The sequence below is a fragment of the Ovis aries genome, chromosome 13, assembly GCF_016772045.2.
Source record: "Ovis aries strain OAR_USU_Benz2616 breed Rambouillet chromosome 13, ARS-UI_Ramb_v3.0, whole genome shotgun sequence".
Classification (NCBI taxonomy): Eukaryota; Metazoa; Chordata; class Mammalia; order Artiodactyla; family Bovidae; genus Ovis; species Ovis aries.
This window is the reverse complement of record NC_056066.1, coordinates 41,599,015-41,614,194: the sequence shown is the minus strand read 5'-3', so window position 1 is coordinate 41,614,194 and position 15,180 is coordinate 41,599,015. Positions and strand designations below refer to the sequence as shown.

General features: G+C 48.3%; 1 protein-coding gene across 1 annotated transcript in view; it reads left to right on the top strand.

Annotated features, from left to right (window-relative positions):
• The window catches only part of NAPB (NSF attachment protein beta), a 35,716-nt gene extending 20,945 nt beyond the window's left edge, over positions 1–14,771 (top strand). The window contains exons 4-11 of the mRNA XM_004014303.5: positions 494–540; positions 632–709; positions 5,490–5,545; positions 6,132–6,216; positions 9,695–9,799; positions 10,473–10,541; positions 10,855–10,905; positions 11,789–14,771. Coding sequence (XP_004014352.1) covers positions 494–540; positions 632–709; positions 5,490–5,545; positions 6,132–6,216; positions 9,695–9,799; positions 10,473–10,541; positions 10,855–10,905; positions 11,789–11,899 — 602 coding nt within the window. The 3' untranslated portion in view covers positions 11,900–14,771. The remainder of the gene's footprint in view (positions 1–493; positions 541–631; positions 710–5,489; positions 5,546–6,131; positions 6,217–9,694; positions 9,800–10,472; positions 10,542–10,854; positions 10,906–11,788) is intronic.
• The last annotated feature ends 409 nt before the right edge of the window (positions 14,772–15,180 follow it).

Sequence of the window (15,180 nt, the reverse complement as noted above, 5' to 3'; positions counted from 1 at the left end):
CGGTGTTATTCATGAGCTGTCTCTTTTATTAGACTTTTTCTTCCTGTTGATATTTGTTAGTACACCAAAAGTTAGGACCTGTACAAAAAGTAATTGTCTTCCAAAATCACTGCATACACATGATGTCAGTGAGGAAGGAGCTGCCCTCAGGTTTTAGTGGATAGATGCACGGGTGTTGATGCTGGCTTTGGCTCCATTGTCCTGTCTTCTTGATGCAGACTTCCCCGTGAGGTCCTCAGGGTCAGAGTAGGCGTCCCTGAGCCAGCCTCCCCTCCCCACCCTGCCCTCCTCTCTGATGCTGCAGCCGCTGTGTACTGGCTCGTGGAGGGGCCGGGCGTGTGCAGACGTGTGTTTGCTTCTTACCAACCACCCTGCCTCCCATTCGCCCCAGCGGGGCCCCCTTAGCGGTCTAGAAGCCCCCAGGAAGACAGGCTTAGCAAACCCTCTGACTGAATGGATTTTTCATTGTTTCCCTTGAATGCCTTCGCTTCAGAGGCTATCAACTGCTTAAATGCAGCCATCGACATTTACACAGACATGGTAAGACCTGCCTTGCTTGAGCGGCTGTGGGGTGGAGCCCTCGAGACGGCTCACAGTTAACCGGGATGTGACCACTCTGTTTCCTCCCCAGGGACGGTTCACGATTGCGGCCAAGCACCACATCACCATCGCAGAGATCTACGAGACAGAGCTGGTGGACATTGAGAAGGTGCGCAGATGGGGGGGGCTGGTGGGCGGGGACCCCAGGCGCCCCTGCGGTGGGGATGCGAGGGCAGAGGGAAGCACGCGCAGGTGAGGTCCCCTGGGGACCTCGGGTGGTGGCAGGAAGGCAACCCCTTGCCAGGGCCCCAGGCTGCCTTTGCTCAGATTTGGGACCGCATTTATGTAAAACCGAGCACTGTGGGCAGCAGGCACGCCTCAGGGAGGAATGGCTGGTTCTGTTGGTGGTGGATGCTGAGCTCAGAGATCACCCTCATCCCATGCCTGCGTCCCCCCTGGACTGTTGTCACCCTCCTCGCTTCCTGTCTCACCTCTCCCTTGGCCAGTGGGCATGGTGCTGCCTGGTGCTCTCACCCCTGCCCGTGGCTGCTTCCTCCCCTTCTCGGGGGGCTGGGCTCTCATCCCCTCCCTGCCCTCGCTCCAGCGGTCCTCGGCGCTCACACAGCTTCACGGCCTGCAGTGCTCTGTGTCTGGCAGCAGCCCATCCGCGTCAGCAGTGGTCAGGTGGTCCCTCCACTACTCACAGCCTCGGGGCCCGCCCCCTCCCCCAGCAGCTCTCCCCTGTTCCTCGTGTGGTGGCCACCTGACCTCTCCGGAGCCTCTCGTGTGTCAGGCGTCTTCTGCCTCAGGGCCTGTGGCTGCTGTTCCCTCTGCTCTGAGCTCTTCTACCACACGCCAGTTCTACAGAGCTTTGCCTGTTTGATACTGTGATAGGAACTGTCCCAGTGGCCTCATGAAAACTGGGACTTCTGCCCTCTCCAGGACACACCCATCGCCCCCCACCTCGGGGCCCCCTTACAGGCACTCTGATGGCCCGCTCACCACCCCTGTCTCGCTCTCTCCCCCCATTGCAGTGGGTGCCCCACACCAGCCCGAGCCTGCCTCTGGTATACCAGTGTGTCTGAGACCCTGGCTCTGCTGAGTGAGCCGAGGGTGCCTTCCCCACCAGAGCAGATGGGATCCCCGGTGGGGTGGCCCCTCGGGACTGCCGTGGGACAGGCGGCTTCCCACTCTGACTTCACAGGGATGTCCCTGGTGGTCAGGCAGCCCAGAACTCACTGGCTTGTGTCATGGACGGTCTCTGGGCCATCCCTGTCTGCTGTGCCCTGCTCTTCTGAGGCCACCCTCAGACCTTGACCACATCAGGGCTGTGTGCCGTGTCTCCTGGGGAGGTTTTCGCTGACCCAGGAGCAGGTGGTGAACCCTGGCTCTGAGCCTGTCTTTGCGACTCTGAGTCTGCAGAGTTGATGGCAGAGCAGGGGTCGTGGGGCCAAGATGCTTGTCTGGTCAGGGTGTCTGGAGCGGGCTTGGTCTTTACTGAGTCTGAGCTGTCCTGAGAAGGGTGAGTGCTGATGGGCAGAGTGTCCAGCCAGCCGAGGCTGCTGTGTCCTCTCCTGACCTCAGCATTCAGTTTTCGGTCTGAAGGGCGAGGTCTCAGGCAGCCTCTTCACCACATGTGTCTCTGTGAGATTCAGGTTGGCTAAAATGATCTGTGGTGAATTCCTGGTTTTCTTTTTGTTTAACAGTGTTGACAGTTTGTTGCGGGAGTTTCTGTAGCCCGTCATGTCTCTCCTAGTGCTGCTGCTGCTCTGCCGGTTGCTCACGGGCCCTGACGGGGTGGGGGGTGTCAGGGTCAGGGGTGTCAACAGTGTGGGGTGAAGGCACGTGGAGCAGCTCACCTCTCCTTTGGGCTCCTGTATCTAGAAAACATCCTTGTCCTCACCTCTCTGGTGGGACTCTCCAGATTGGGTTGGTGGCACATGACATTTGTTTGAAAAATCAGTTACACTAAGGCACCTTGTGTCTGATTCATTTCATGAGTGAGTTTCTTCCCTGTTAATGTGGCCACAGTGTGTCCCTGGTTCACTCGGATTTTAGCCGGCGAACAGGGACATGTGAAGTTCTGTAAACTTATTTCTTCTTTGACTTCAAGTAAAACATTAGTGTGGTAACAGTCTGTGATCATCAGTGGCCCAGAGGAGCCCTGGTTCAGGTCCCTGGAGAACGGGGTTTTCTCTTGTCTGTGTTAGCATAGAGTAAGTGTCTGTAGGGTAGGGTAGGCTTCTCAGGGTGTAGGGTCTAGAAGAATGATCCATCTGAAGGCTGTTTTACCTACACAGTGGGCTCTAGAGCTTGACTCTCAGCCACTGTGTTGTCTGTAAGGCCTTGGTGGGGACTGCAGTCCTGGAGCCCCGTCTCTGCCTTCAGGGCCCAGTGCTCTCCAGCATGCTGTGGCTTATCAGGCTCCCCAGGGAGGAGTATAGTGATCGCTTTATCCAAATTAGAGGGTAATAATTTTGTCTGGATTTATTGTTACATACGCTGTGTGTTCTTGATAGTTGATATTTATTATCATCCTTGAGGGCTTCTCAGGTGGTACTAGTGGTAAAGAATCCTGCCGATGTAGGAGACGCAAGAGATGCAGGTTCAATCCCTGAGTCGGGAAGATCCCCTGGAGAAGGGCATGGCAACCCATTCCAGTATTCTTGCCTGGGAAATTCCATGGACAGAAGTGCTTGGTGGGCTACAGTCGATGGGGTTGCAAAGAGTCAGACATGGCTGAAGCCACTGAACACACAGGCACACCCTCCAGAACAGCAGTCCCATTGTTCCAGGCCAGCCCCGCTCCTCAGATTTTAGGTGGTGAGAGCAGAAAGGTGAGTAGTTTGCTGCCTCCTTGGAGAGCGGGCACACAGCCTGGTTCCCTGCACGGTGACTTGGTCTTGTTTCCCATACTTATCCCATCATTACAGTGGGAAGGAGTGCCAAGTACTTTAGAGGATGCGGACAATTCAGAGACGATGTTTGACTAGTTAGAAATTCACGGAAAACCTGGTGGTATTGTGAGCAGGACGCCTGTGCAGTATAGCTGCCTTTGTCCGCTCAGCACCTGTTTGCTGAGCACTGACTGTGACGGGCACCGCACTGGGTCTTCACCCTCGGTGTTCACAGGGTGGTGGGGAGGAAGTCCCTGGCAGTGTGTGTGCCATGGCTCTGCCCCTGCTCCAAAGGAGTCGATGCCAGGTGCTTCTTTCAGGTATATGTTTTTTATGGCTGTTTTTAAATATGCTATTTCATAAAGAACTTTTCTTATTGAAACTTCCTGTCATTATTCTTATCTTAGCACAGTAGCCCATTATATTAAATCACTTAAATTGTTCCCAGTTTTTCTGCTATTATCAGTTATACTCAGAAAACTTGTATGGGAGTGTGTTAGTGAGGGAGGGCTGCATGGCTGACCCGTAGACCCCACGTGTCGTGACTCCACACAGAAGTGTCTGCTTCACAAATGGGCTCCAGTGCCCTGCAGTCCAGTAGAGGCTGACGTGGCTCCAGAGGTGGCTTTGCTCCCTGGTCATTCCGCCCACGGGAGAGGGCCCAAGGCCCTGCAGTCAGTTCTGTGGGGTTCCCAGTGACCCCAGCCTGAGGGCTCTTCTGATGGGGTTCCCCTGCATCCCCACGGCCCCCTCTCAGATCCTTGGGACTGCCCTGCAGACACTGCTGGCCTGAGTCCATGTCAGGCCTTGCCTCCTCTCTACTCCTTGGGTGAACTGGATGTTTAAGGCAGAAGTGTGCACATCTACTGCCTGTTTTACGCCCACAAACTAAGGACAGTCCTTACATTTTGTGATCACTGGTGGGAAGAATATTGCATGGCACATAAAGTGTGTGGGGTTGAAATTCCACCATCCACAGTCAGGTCTCCAGGCACAGTCCTGCCCGTTCACGCCTGTGTCCTTGGTGGCGGCCTCTGTGCTGCTGTGGGAGAGCCACGGGGCAACGGATGGAATGGCTCACGAAGCCATTGTGTGTGTCATGAGGCCTGCTACAGACCCGCTTGGCCCACCCCTGCTGAAAACGCCATCTGACTACTCTTGCCAGTTGGGGTATAGAAGACGTTGGCCTTTTCAATCTTATGAGGTTCTGTCCTCGTATAATTGCCTACAAACTAGCTGATCTTTCCAGAGTTCTCTCTTACAAAGCCTTGCTGAAAACCAGGTGCTGTTGTCTGTCTCTTCCCTTAGAATTCCTGCTCCAGCAGCACGGGTTCTGCTTGGAGTCATCGGGTGCTTTATTTCACTGTGTCTTATGCCACAGCATGACCAGGGCTTCTAGCTCTCCAGACTGCAGCCTGTTTCCTCTCCACCTGACAGTTCACAGCACCCCCATCTAGATGGAAGGCAACACCCTGATTCTACAGGATCCCTAGGTCTCGTAGGAATGTCTATGCTGCTGCAGCAAGCCATAGAGCTGAGTGGAATAGCTCAACTCTGTCACCACTTAGGGTTTGGCAGTGGTGGGGACACCACTTGGGAACCGGGCTGACAGAAAGGCTGCCATCTTCAGCTTATGGCTTCCAGCGTCACTAGACGTGGTCATTGCCTTCAGCTCATAGGAAGGGGACAGGCCTGGAGCAGGCTACAGAGTCAACTGTATGGACCACGCCTGGAGGTGGGCCACAGCATGTCTGTTGACATCCCCTTGGAGAGGATGGGTCACGTGGCTGCCCCTGACTGTCACAGACCTGGGGAAATGGGGTGGTGGGCATTTGTCTGGGTCAGGGGTCAGGAAGAAGAGAGTCTGGTGGATGGCAAGCCACCTGCCACCAGGTTTCTGGAAGCACATGCTTTCTTGTGTTCCCAAAATAAAGCAAGCCGGATTATGAAAGTTGTGCTGTTGAAAAGGGTTTTTATAGGAAAAAAATACCTGTGCAAATGTAAATGCAACTCTTCAAACAAGTAGTTTGAATAAAACATGTGTGTTTTCAGGCTATCGCCCATTACGAACAATCAGCCGATTATTACAAGGGGGAGGAATCCAACAGGCAAGTATTGTTTTTCTTACAATTTTGTGATATGTGATGAAAGGTTCTGATAGTTTTGTGATGTGTGAGGAAAGTTTCTGATAGATTTATGACGTGTGATGAAAGGGTCTGATAGATTTGTGTCATGTGATGAAAGGGTCTGATTTGTGATGTTTGATGAAAGGTTCTGACAGTTGTGTGACGTGTGATGAAAGGTTCTGACAGTTGTGTGACATGTGATGAAAGGGTCTGACAGTTGTGTGACGTGTGATGAAAGGGTCTGACAGTTGTGTGACGTGTGATGAAAGGGTCTGACAGTTGTGTGACATGTGATGAAAGGTTCTGACAGTTGTGTGACGTGTGATGAAAGGGTCTGACAGTTGTGTGACGTGTGATGAAAGGGTCTGACAGTTGTGTGACATGTGATGAAAGGGTCTGACAGTTGTGTGACGTGTGATGAAAGGGTCTGACAGTTGTGTGATGTGTGATGAAAGGCAAGCCTCTGCTTTTTCTCTGGGGTCTCTTGCACTGGACCTGGGGAAGGTGCGTTGAGGTGTCTTGTCATTTTTCCCTGGGACTGTTACCCTGCCCTGGTTCTTGGTTTCAGCTCGGCTAACAAATGTTTGCTGAAAGTGGCTGCATACGCCGCCCAGTTGGAGCAGTACCAGAAGGCCATCGAGATCTTCGAGCAGGTGAGGCTGCTGTCTGCGCAGCTTTGAGCAGAAGGCCCGCTAGAGTTCACGTGCTGGTGTTTTGTTCAGGATTCTGCATCATGTGTTCACACGGGCTGTTGATCTTTAATTTCCTCTTGTGATGTCTTTGGTAGCAAGGTCATACTGGCCTCACAATGAGTTAGGAAGAGTCCTCTCCTCTTCTATTTTTTAGAAGAGTTTGTAGAGGATTGGTGTTAATTCTTTAGATATTTGGTAGAATTCAGTGGTTTTCTGTACTGTTTTTCTATTTTCATCGATTCCTTCTGTTATCTTGACTTCTGTCCTCTACTTTCTTTGGGTTTATTCTGCTCTTCTCTTGTAGGGCATTGATGGTGGAAGCTTAACTTGCGGATTTTCCTCTTTGCTGTGTGGGCATTTTTAGTGCCGTCAGTTTCCCTCGAAGTGCTGCTTTGTCTGTCACGATTCTGTGACATTGTTTTATCTTTATTTATTTTTATAATAGCAATAAATTATTGATTTCCCTGGGTTTTTTAATAAGTGTCTTGTTTAGTTTCCAAGTGTTTGGAGATGTCCCTGTTATCTTTGTTTTTGGTTTCTAGTTTGATCCTGTTGTGGCTGGAAAGTGCAGTCTGTGGTTTCAGTCCTTGTAAGTTTGTTTTATGTTCTGTGGTGCTGCTGTTGCTGGGTGACGTGTTCTACAGATGTTGGTAAGCTGCTCGTGGTTGATGGTGTTGGGTTCCTCTGTATACTTGCCGATTTTCTGTTTCTGTTGTTAAGAGTGGAGTGCTGCAGTCTCTGTCACTGTGGATTTGTCTAGCTTGCATTTCCGTCAGTCTTTGCTTCATGCTGTTCTGCAGCTCTGTTTGTCGCATGCTTATTTAGGGTTGCTGTGTCTTGCTGCTTTGGCCCTTTTATCATATAATGCCCCCTTCTGTCTCTGGTAATTCTCTTTGCTCTGAAGTCTTTGATACTAAATATAGCCTCTCCTGCTTTCTTTTGATTAACGTGTATGTGACGTATCTTTATGCATTCTTTTTTCTTTCACTCTGCCTATGTTGTTACAGTTGAAGTGAGTTTGTTGTAGACAGCGTAGAGTTAGGTCTTGTTTTTAAGTCTACTCTGCCAGTTTCTTTTAATTGGTGTATTTGGACCATTCACATTTAATGTAATTATTGACATATTACAATTGAAGTCAGCCATTTTATTTTTTTTGTTTTCTGTTTATCTGGTTTTTGTTTTGCTGTTTCTTTTTTCCTGCCTTAGAGGGGGTTGCTTGATTATCTAAAGTATTTTTGAGTATCTCTCTCTAAATAGCCTTTGTAGTGTTTTGCTCTAGGTGTTACATTTACATACTGTATCACAGGGTAATGATGTCATTTTTTTCAGTTCCAATGAAATACAGAAACCTTACTTACTTTCTGTTCCTTTATCCTCCCCCATTCAATATATAATTGTCTTTAGTATTTCCTCTACACACTTTTAGAAACACATCAGTCACTATTACAGTTTTTACCTCAGTCACCCAATTTAATTTACAAAACTGAGGAGGGGAGGGAAGGCCCATCGTATTTTCCCATATCTTGCTTGCTGTGTTCTTTCTTCGTGATGTTTCAGGATCTCTTCCCGCATTTTGCTCTACTTGAGGGCAACGTTTGCCATTCTTTTAGGGGAGGCCTGCTTGTGACACATTCTTCTGGTGTCTCTTCGCCTGTGAATGTTTTGATTTCCCCTTCATTCCTGAAGCTGGGTATACAGTTTTCCCTGGGCATACAATTCTGGGTTGACAGCTCTTTTTCAGCACTTAAGAAATGTGCCCTTATGGCTGGCTTAGTTTCTGATGAGAGGTTTACTGTCATCCAGGCTGTTTTCCCTGTAGGTGTGGTGGCGTTTCTCTCTGTCACTTTCAAAATGTTTTCCTTTGTCTTCAATTTTCAGAAGTTTGTATGGCTTAGCAAGGGTGTTTTTGTTGTGATTTTGTTTGGAGTCACTAAACTCCTGGAATCTGTAGGTTTACATTTCTTGGCAAATTTAGGAAATTTTCAGCTACTATATTTTCAAGTGATTTTTAGCCACTCCCTTCTCTCCCCTCTGGGACTCAGACGGCCCAGATGCCAGGCCTTGCTTTATCGTCACACACATCCCAGTGCTCTGCTCCTCTTTTCTCAGTCTGTCTTCCCTCTACTGCTCAGACCGAGTAATTTCTAATGTTCTGCCATCAGTTCTCTGAGTCCTCCCTCTCTTCCATGGGTTCTGCTGTTGAACCCATCCATTTTTTATGTCAGCTATTATGTATTTCAGTTCTGAAGTTTCTGCTCATTTCTTCTTTGTATCTTTTAGGGCTTTTTGCTGAAATTTTTTTTTCTTTCTTTACTGATGCTTTGGTTTTCCCTCTGGTCCCAAGCACTTTTGTAATGGCCAGTGGAAACATTTTAGGAGGATTCCTTTAACATCTGTTAGATAATTCTAACATCTCTTCTATGTGAGAACTATTGTTTATTAGTTACCCTTTTTTTCATTCAACCTGAGTTGTTCCCTTTTCTTGGTATTATAAGTCAGTTTTACTTGAAAACTGGGTATTTTCACATTTTGTTATAGGACAGGGTCTTGTTTAAACTTCCTCTCTCAGCTGGTCTTCTTTGACACTGAAGGGGTATGACTTGTTCCTGCCAGGTGGAGGTATAGGACCAGGCTCTCTACCCGGCCTCCTGGTTCTTAGCAGGTGATGGTAAAGCCAGGTGCGCTGGGAGGCGAGGATGCCTCATTCCCTCTAGGAGAAATGGTGCAAACCCCACATGGGCTTCAAAGGCCTCTGTGGTGGGGCCACAGGCTGGCTTCTAGTTGGCTCCCTTGGCAGGAGAGTTGAGCTCTCCGGCCAGTCCCAGGAGGACAGGCGTCCCATCTCTCTCTGGCATTTGCTGCTGTGGGTGGGGTGGGCCAGAGCAGGTGTCATCTGAGCCTTCCCTGTCTTGTGCACTGCTCCTGTCCTGGCCCTCTGGCTGGAGAAAGCAGACGTCCGTCTGTTCCCTCACTCTTATTTTTTTTCTTTGCCTCACCCACTGGCATTTATGGGTTGTTGGCTTTTTCTGTTCCAAGTCAGGGGTTTATGCAAGAAAAAGCAGGCAACTCCCTGCCGTTTGCCCTGTGCCCCATGCTGGTCTGCTCCTCGCTCTGCGTTTTAGTCTCCTGATGTTAATTTTCTATAAAAGGATCAAGGCTTTTAGTTGTACTTAGTGGGAGGGACAGAAGACAGCGAGTCTATTCCATCCTCCTGGAAATGGAATTCTGAGTCGCTTTTAACAGGTTCAGCACTTTCTGTCTCAAATACTGTTTCCTGTCTAGTCACATTTCTGGTACATGACTTTGGATTAAAAGAATGGATTTCATAGCTTCTCTAACATAAGACGCAGAGAGAGCACTTGCTAAAGAGCAGGTGAGGGTCAGCGTGCTTTTTGTAGGAGAGCCAACCTTTTCACTCTGATCCCACTTTCTTGCCTAGATTGGGGCCAACACCATGGATAACCCTCTGTTGAAGTACAGTGCAAAGGATTACTTCTTTAAAGCTGCCCTCTGCCACTTCATAGTGGATGAGCTGAACGCCAAGGTGAGGCGCCCTGAGGCCCAGCTTCTGATGTGCTTCATTCATCCTGAACGCGGGTGCTCAGCCGTCATCCAGAGCAAAACTGCGCTGTATCCATGAAAAACAAGACAGGGATGAATCCCTGACCCCATCCTGGCTGTCCTGCGGCCGCTGGAATCCCAGCTGTCAAGGCTCTTAAGTTAAAGCAACCCAGGGGCCACACCTCGTTCAGTAGTTTGGTTTAAAGAAATCAGGGGGCTGAGGGGAGATAGGAAAAGTAGAATCATGTCTTTTTTAAAACTCAGAAGTGGAGTTGGAGTGAGAATTGGGAGAAGTGAAAAGCAGAGTGAAGGCTGGAGGCAGAGGCGAGGACAGGGTTGGGGTTTGGGCCCTGGCGCCTGGGCACAGCATCCGTCCAGTGCATGAGAGCAGACGCCTGCCCTGGGAGGTTTGACGATGACATCTGTCTCGTGTGGTCTTCTCCACAGCAGCCTCTTTCAGAAAAACTGGTTTAGAAGTTTATTTTTAACTGAAATTGAAATTAAAAATAAGTAGATTTGATCAGTTCAGGTTGCTTTTGATGTTGAGTGTAACAGTTAAACAGGATGTAAATAAATTGTGTTGATGTTAATAGAACGTCAAAGCTTCATTTTCTGGTTCAGTGACTCAGATGTTAACAAGTCGTTTTCTTCCTCAGCTTGCTCTTGAGAAATACGAGGAAATGTTTCCAGCATTCACTGACTCTAGAGAATGCAAATTACTGAAAGTGAGTAAGTGGGATTGGAATCTAGCAACATTTTAACCCTGTGAAGTCGTGAGTCCTGCTCTCGCACGCTAGGCCTCAGATGCCGTTAGGGTTGGGTGCACACCATGCTCTGAATTGGGCGGATCAGAAATGTTAGCACAAGCCTGGATCCCTGACCTGGGTGCCTCTTGTATTGGATAACTTCCCCATTTTTGTAAGTCATTTGGCAGCATCAGTTAGTGTAGTATGAAGGCTGTTTCTCTGTTTAAAGTATTCACTCATAGATGGAACTTTTTAGCCAACCAAGATAATTTTTCTGTATTTATATTCCCAGAAACTTCTAGAAGCTCATGAAGAACAGAACAGTGAAGCTTACACAGAAGCAGTAAGTTCCCCTTTGGGATTTAGTGTGTTCTCTGAAAGTTGACATTGTAGATACAACTTCTCTTTTTCATTGTGTAAATGCTAAACACCTATTTGGACATTATTGTGCTATATCTGTGTTGTTTTCCAAAAGAAATGTTTTTAGATTCCACCAACCTTCAAAATTAAGACAGTCTATGAGCTCTGCTGACTTTAGCTGCAAGGCAAATATATATCACATACAGTTATGATTTATTTGGGTATTTTCTATGGAAAATCTGATCCATAAATAAGTGTGAAGTAATATCAGTTAAATCAGTTAAATTTAAAACATAAAAATAAAGCAGTGAGAGTTTGTTATTTCTTGGCATAAAATGGAAAAAAATTTTTTAACATTCACCAATTTCCTGTTTTCCCATATTTTTCCATCTTACGTTTAGAATCAAAGTGAATTTCTTAGTGCCTTTCAGTAATTCATTCAACCTGGCTTTGAAGCCATGGTGGGAGGGCGAGTTTCCCCCTTTAACTTTTGCTACAAAACCATTTTCACCCTGTGAAAGTCCATTCTTTAATGACTCATGGAAGTGAGTTGAAGGAATTTTTCCTTTTGGTCTCTCTCTGCAACTGTGTTTTGTGTTCATTGGAGACTGGAGCCACATTAATTTTCCACATCCCTTTGTCCTTATACAAAGTCTTACGTCCTTTGTCATGTTAAACGTGCTCTTTGTCCAGTTACAAAGGCTGCTGTGGATTTTTGCCACAGCATGTTAGCATAAGAGCAATGTAAAAAGCTCTTAATGAAGAAAGTTGTAAACTAGAATGAATGATTTTAGAGTTAGTATGGTGTAATTCTGTGTTTGACTGTGTTTCTGTGGACCATTTTCTGCTTCTCTTCCCTTCACCAGGTGAAGGAGTTTGACTCCATCTCCCGCCTGGACCAGTGGCTCACGACCATGCTGCTGCGCATCAAGAAATCCATCCAGGGGGACGGGGAGGGGGACGGAGACCTCAAGTGAGGCACAGTGTCCCTGCGGCATGCTGCCGAGTCCTTGTTCATTTTGCGTTAGGGCCAGTGATCATTGTGGGATGCCCATTCAACGGCTTCATTTCGTTGCACATGAGCCTGACGATGTGTGTGTGTGTGTGTTTAAGCCGCCGCGTGTGTCACCGTGCTGTGGGCGGGTGGGCCGCTCTTATGCGTATTGTGCGTGTGTGACGGGCTGCCTCCCGCTTGTCAGAGTCCCCAGAGTTTTCCAAGAACTGCTCCAGAATCTTCCTCCTTGGTATTTCAGTATGTGCAGAGCTTGTGTTTCATTTTGCCATGTTTTTATGTCCCTTTCCCTGGACTTGGTACCCAACCCAGTTGTTGTAATAGATGCTTTGCATGTTCTCTGTGAACCTGCACCTTGGTGGATTCTCTAAACGTGTTTGTTTAGTGTAGGATGGTTGTTCGGAATGCATTTATGACTTTCCTCATTAGAATTATTTATCCTTTTTGTTATCTCGTGATTCTTTTGATGGTGCCAGTGACCCGTTTCCCTGCTCTTGTGTATTGTTCTGTAGCTGATGTGCACGTGAGAATTCAGGTCAGCCAGGCCTGCTGGGTGCTTGCAGTGGGGATGAGGGAGCTTCCTGACACAGCCTGCTCATGTGTGTGGCCGTGTGGAGGTGAACCTGAGCTCATAAGTGCACTGTGCGTGAGATCTAGGAGAGACAGGTGTCTTCCTTTCCTGGAGGGAGTGTCCACTTCTAGTTGGGGCAGGACCCTTGCTTCACCTTCACAGAAAGGTGTTTGAACTGGCATATCCCTTTCCTTTCATGTTCACACACTTTGAGAGGGCACCCCGTGTGCCCCCTTGTGTACATCCTCACCAGAGCTGGGAGGTTAGCTCAGTCGAAGCTTGTATGTTACTCATTTTCATTTTTAATTGTCTGCCATTCATTTTATCTGTTAATTGGACACGATGGGCTTGGTGGGCTGAGTACAGTATAGTTTACTGCACCATCAGGAAAGAGCCCCAGTGAGCTTCTGAGGGGACCTGTCCTTAGCTGATGGATTGTTTTATCTGGTGTATTTGAATTCTATCCTATTGTTTTGACTTATATATGTGTGCTATTGACCTGTGAACTTAATCCCTGCCCTTGATGTTACGTGCTAATAACCTTGTGCTTTAGACGTGCTCTTGTTTCCTGAATCTCTTCTAAGTGATTTGTTTGATGTGCATTTATTGCTAGGTAATGGCAGTGTTGACAGATAAATGGGATTTCCTATGTCCTGTCAGATGTTAACTGGTATTTGAAAGGTGTTGAATTTTTGGATGGCCAGCAACTGGGATTCAAAGGTGCTGTTGGGCAGAAATAGAGAGTGGGTCTAGGTTGAGGGCTGAGCTGGGAGGAAGGTTTGGGGATGGGGAACAAGTCCGACTAGGAGGGAGGAGAAAGTGGCAGAAAGGAGGCTGAGAAGGACCAGCGGAGGCCTGATCATGGAGCAGCCCTGTGGGCAGCTGTGAGGATTCGGTGGCTGTAGTTGTGGAGTCATCTATGTGGCCTGGGCTGGTGGAGAGGAGGGGCAGTGGTGGCTCTATCCCAGCCCACAGGGCAGTCGCAGTGGACCAGGAGACATGGGGTACTCTGACCTTGGACCCTGGTATCCAGTGAGGATTCCTTCTTTCCTTCAAAGGTCTGGGATCCTTAAAAGAAAGCTGGCTGTTGGTTATGGTCCATTTTGGAACAGAGCCTGCTTAGTACTTCTTCACTTTCTATCAGAACCTTTTAAGAAAAACACACTTAGAGAAGTGGGGTTTTGTTGCTCTACGTGATTCAGTGCCCAGCCTGTCAGAAGCACACGGGTGAGATGAGCGTGTGTCTGCCGGCTGCAGGCCTGCCTACCCAGGGGTCGGTAACCCTCCCTGCCAGTCATGCACTTTTGTCGCCGGTCTGGAAAGTCTGCTTCCACTTGTTAAGGAAACTTGTGGTCTGACCACGTAAAGGAAAAACCAAATGACGTTTGTTTATTAGCTTTTTATCCTGATCCCCTGACAGACCCCTGTCTGAAGATCTGTGGTTTTGAGAAATACTGTTGGCACCATTTTCAGTCCCTGGGATGGGAAGATCCCCTGGAGAAAGGACAGCCACCTACTGCAGTATTCTGGCCTGGAGAATCCTATGGACTGTATCGTCCACGGGGTCGAAGGGTTGGGACACGCCTGAGCCACCCTCACTTTTATCACATCAGAGTTGGTATGTTGAACACTAGGACCAGTGCCTGAGTTAAGATGCTTTTGTTTTTAATATTTCACATGAAAAAGTAAAAAATAATTGTAATGGCTAGAACAGACCACTAGAACATAAAAGTGAGAAGAAAAACATCCCAGGAACAGCTCCAGGCTTCCTCCCTAGAAACATTCCATCAGAGTGGGCAGTGCTGTGACTCATAGCGGTGACTTCCAGCATTTATAAATCGTTATTTATGAACAAAATATAATGACTATGTTACAGTCTTCATATTTTAGCAAGTCACGTTTAGTTCATTGTTAAGAGTTAAAATTTCTTATGGGAAAGCTTTGCTTTTTGTGGCAACGTTTTTCTAGCTTGTGTGAACTTCTTTTTTACTGAATGATTTGGAAGCAGTGTCCTTGCACAGCCGTGACCGCGTGCGACAGTGCCCCTGTAACCACAGCGTGTGCGTTTCTTGTTTCCTCTGACACCATGTGTTTCAGATGCCCAGAGTCAACCCCCAGGGCTTCTGCGGCGGGCCTGGGCCTCTCTTCCCTGGGGCTGTCGGGGAGGGTGTATTATGAAAACTCACCCTGGATGATAAATCCACCTTCACAGAGTCTGTGTATTTTGTGTGAACCTGTACAGTAAATAAAGTCCCAGTTATGAGCACCGTGGTGTGTCTTTCCTGGCTGGTTTGCACAGGTCAGGGCTGGCTTCTCATTCTGGAAGGTGTCCCCGGGCAGTGGGCATGGCTGTCCGGGCTCTGTGAAGACCCATCCTGTCTGTTGGTGCCACTGCTGGTCTGCCGAGGGCTCTGCAGTCTCCACATTCCCATCCTTGCTGCTGCCAGGTCAGGGAGCTCCGACAAGGTTCAGGGAGGGGCGGCGCCTTGGTGGCAGAGGCCAACATTCAGTCTGTCTTGGCGGAGCCACGTTGACTTGGTGCTCAGTGCCTTGGTCAGGTCCCTCAAAGATCATTCGAGGCAAACTCACAATGAATAGACTAACACGTGATCCCATGTAGGAGCTCTGCCCCGTCGTTGATCCTCAAGGTAAGTTTCTTATTCAGATGCCTCTCT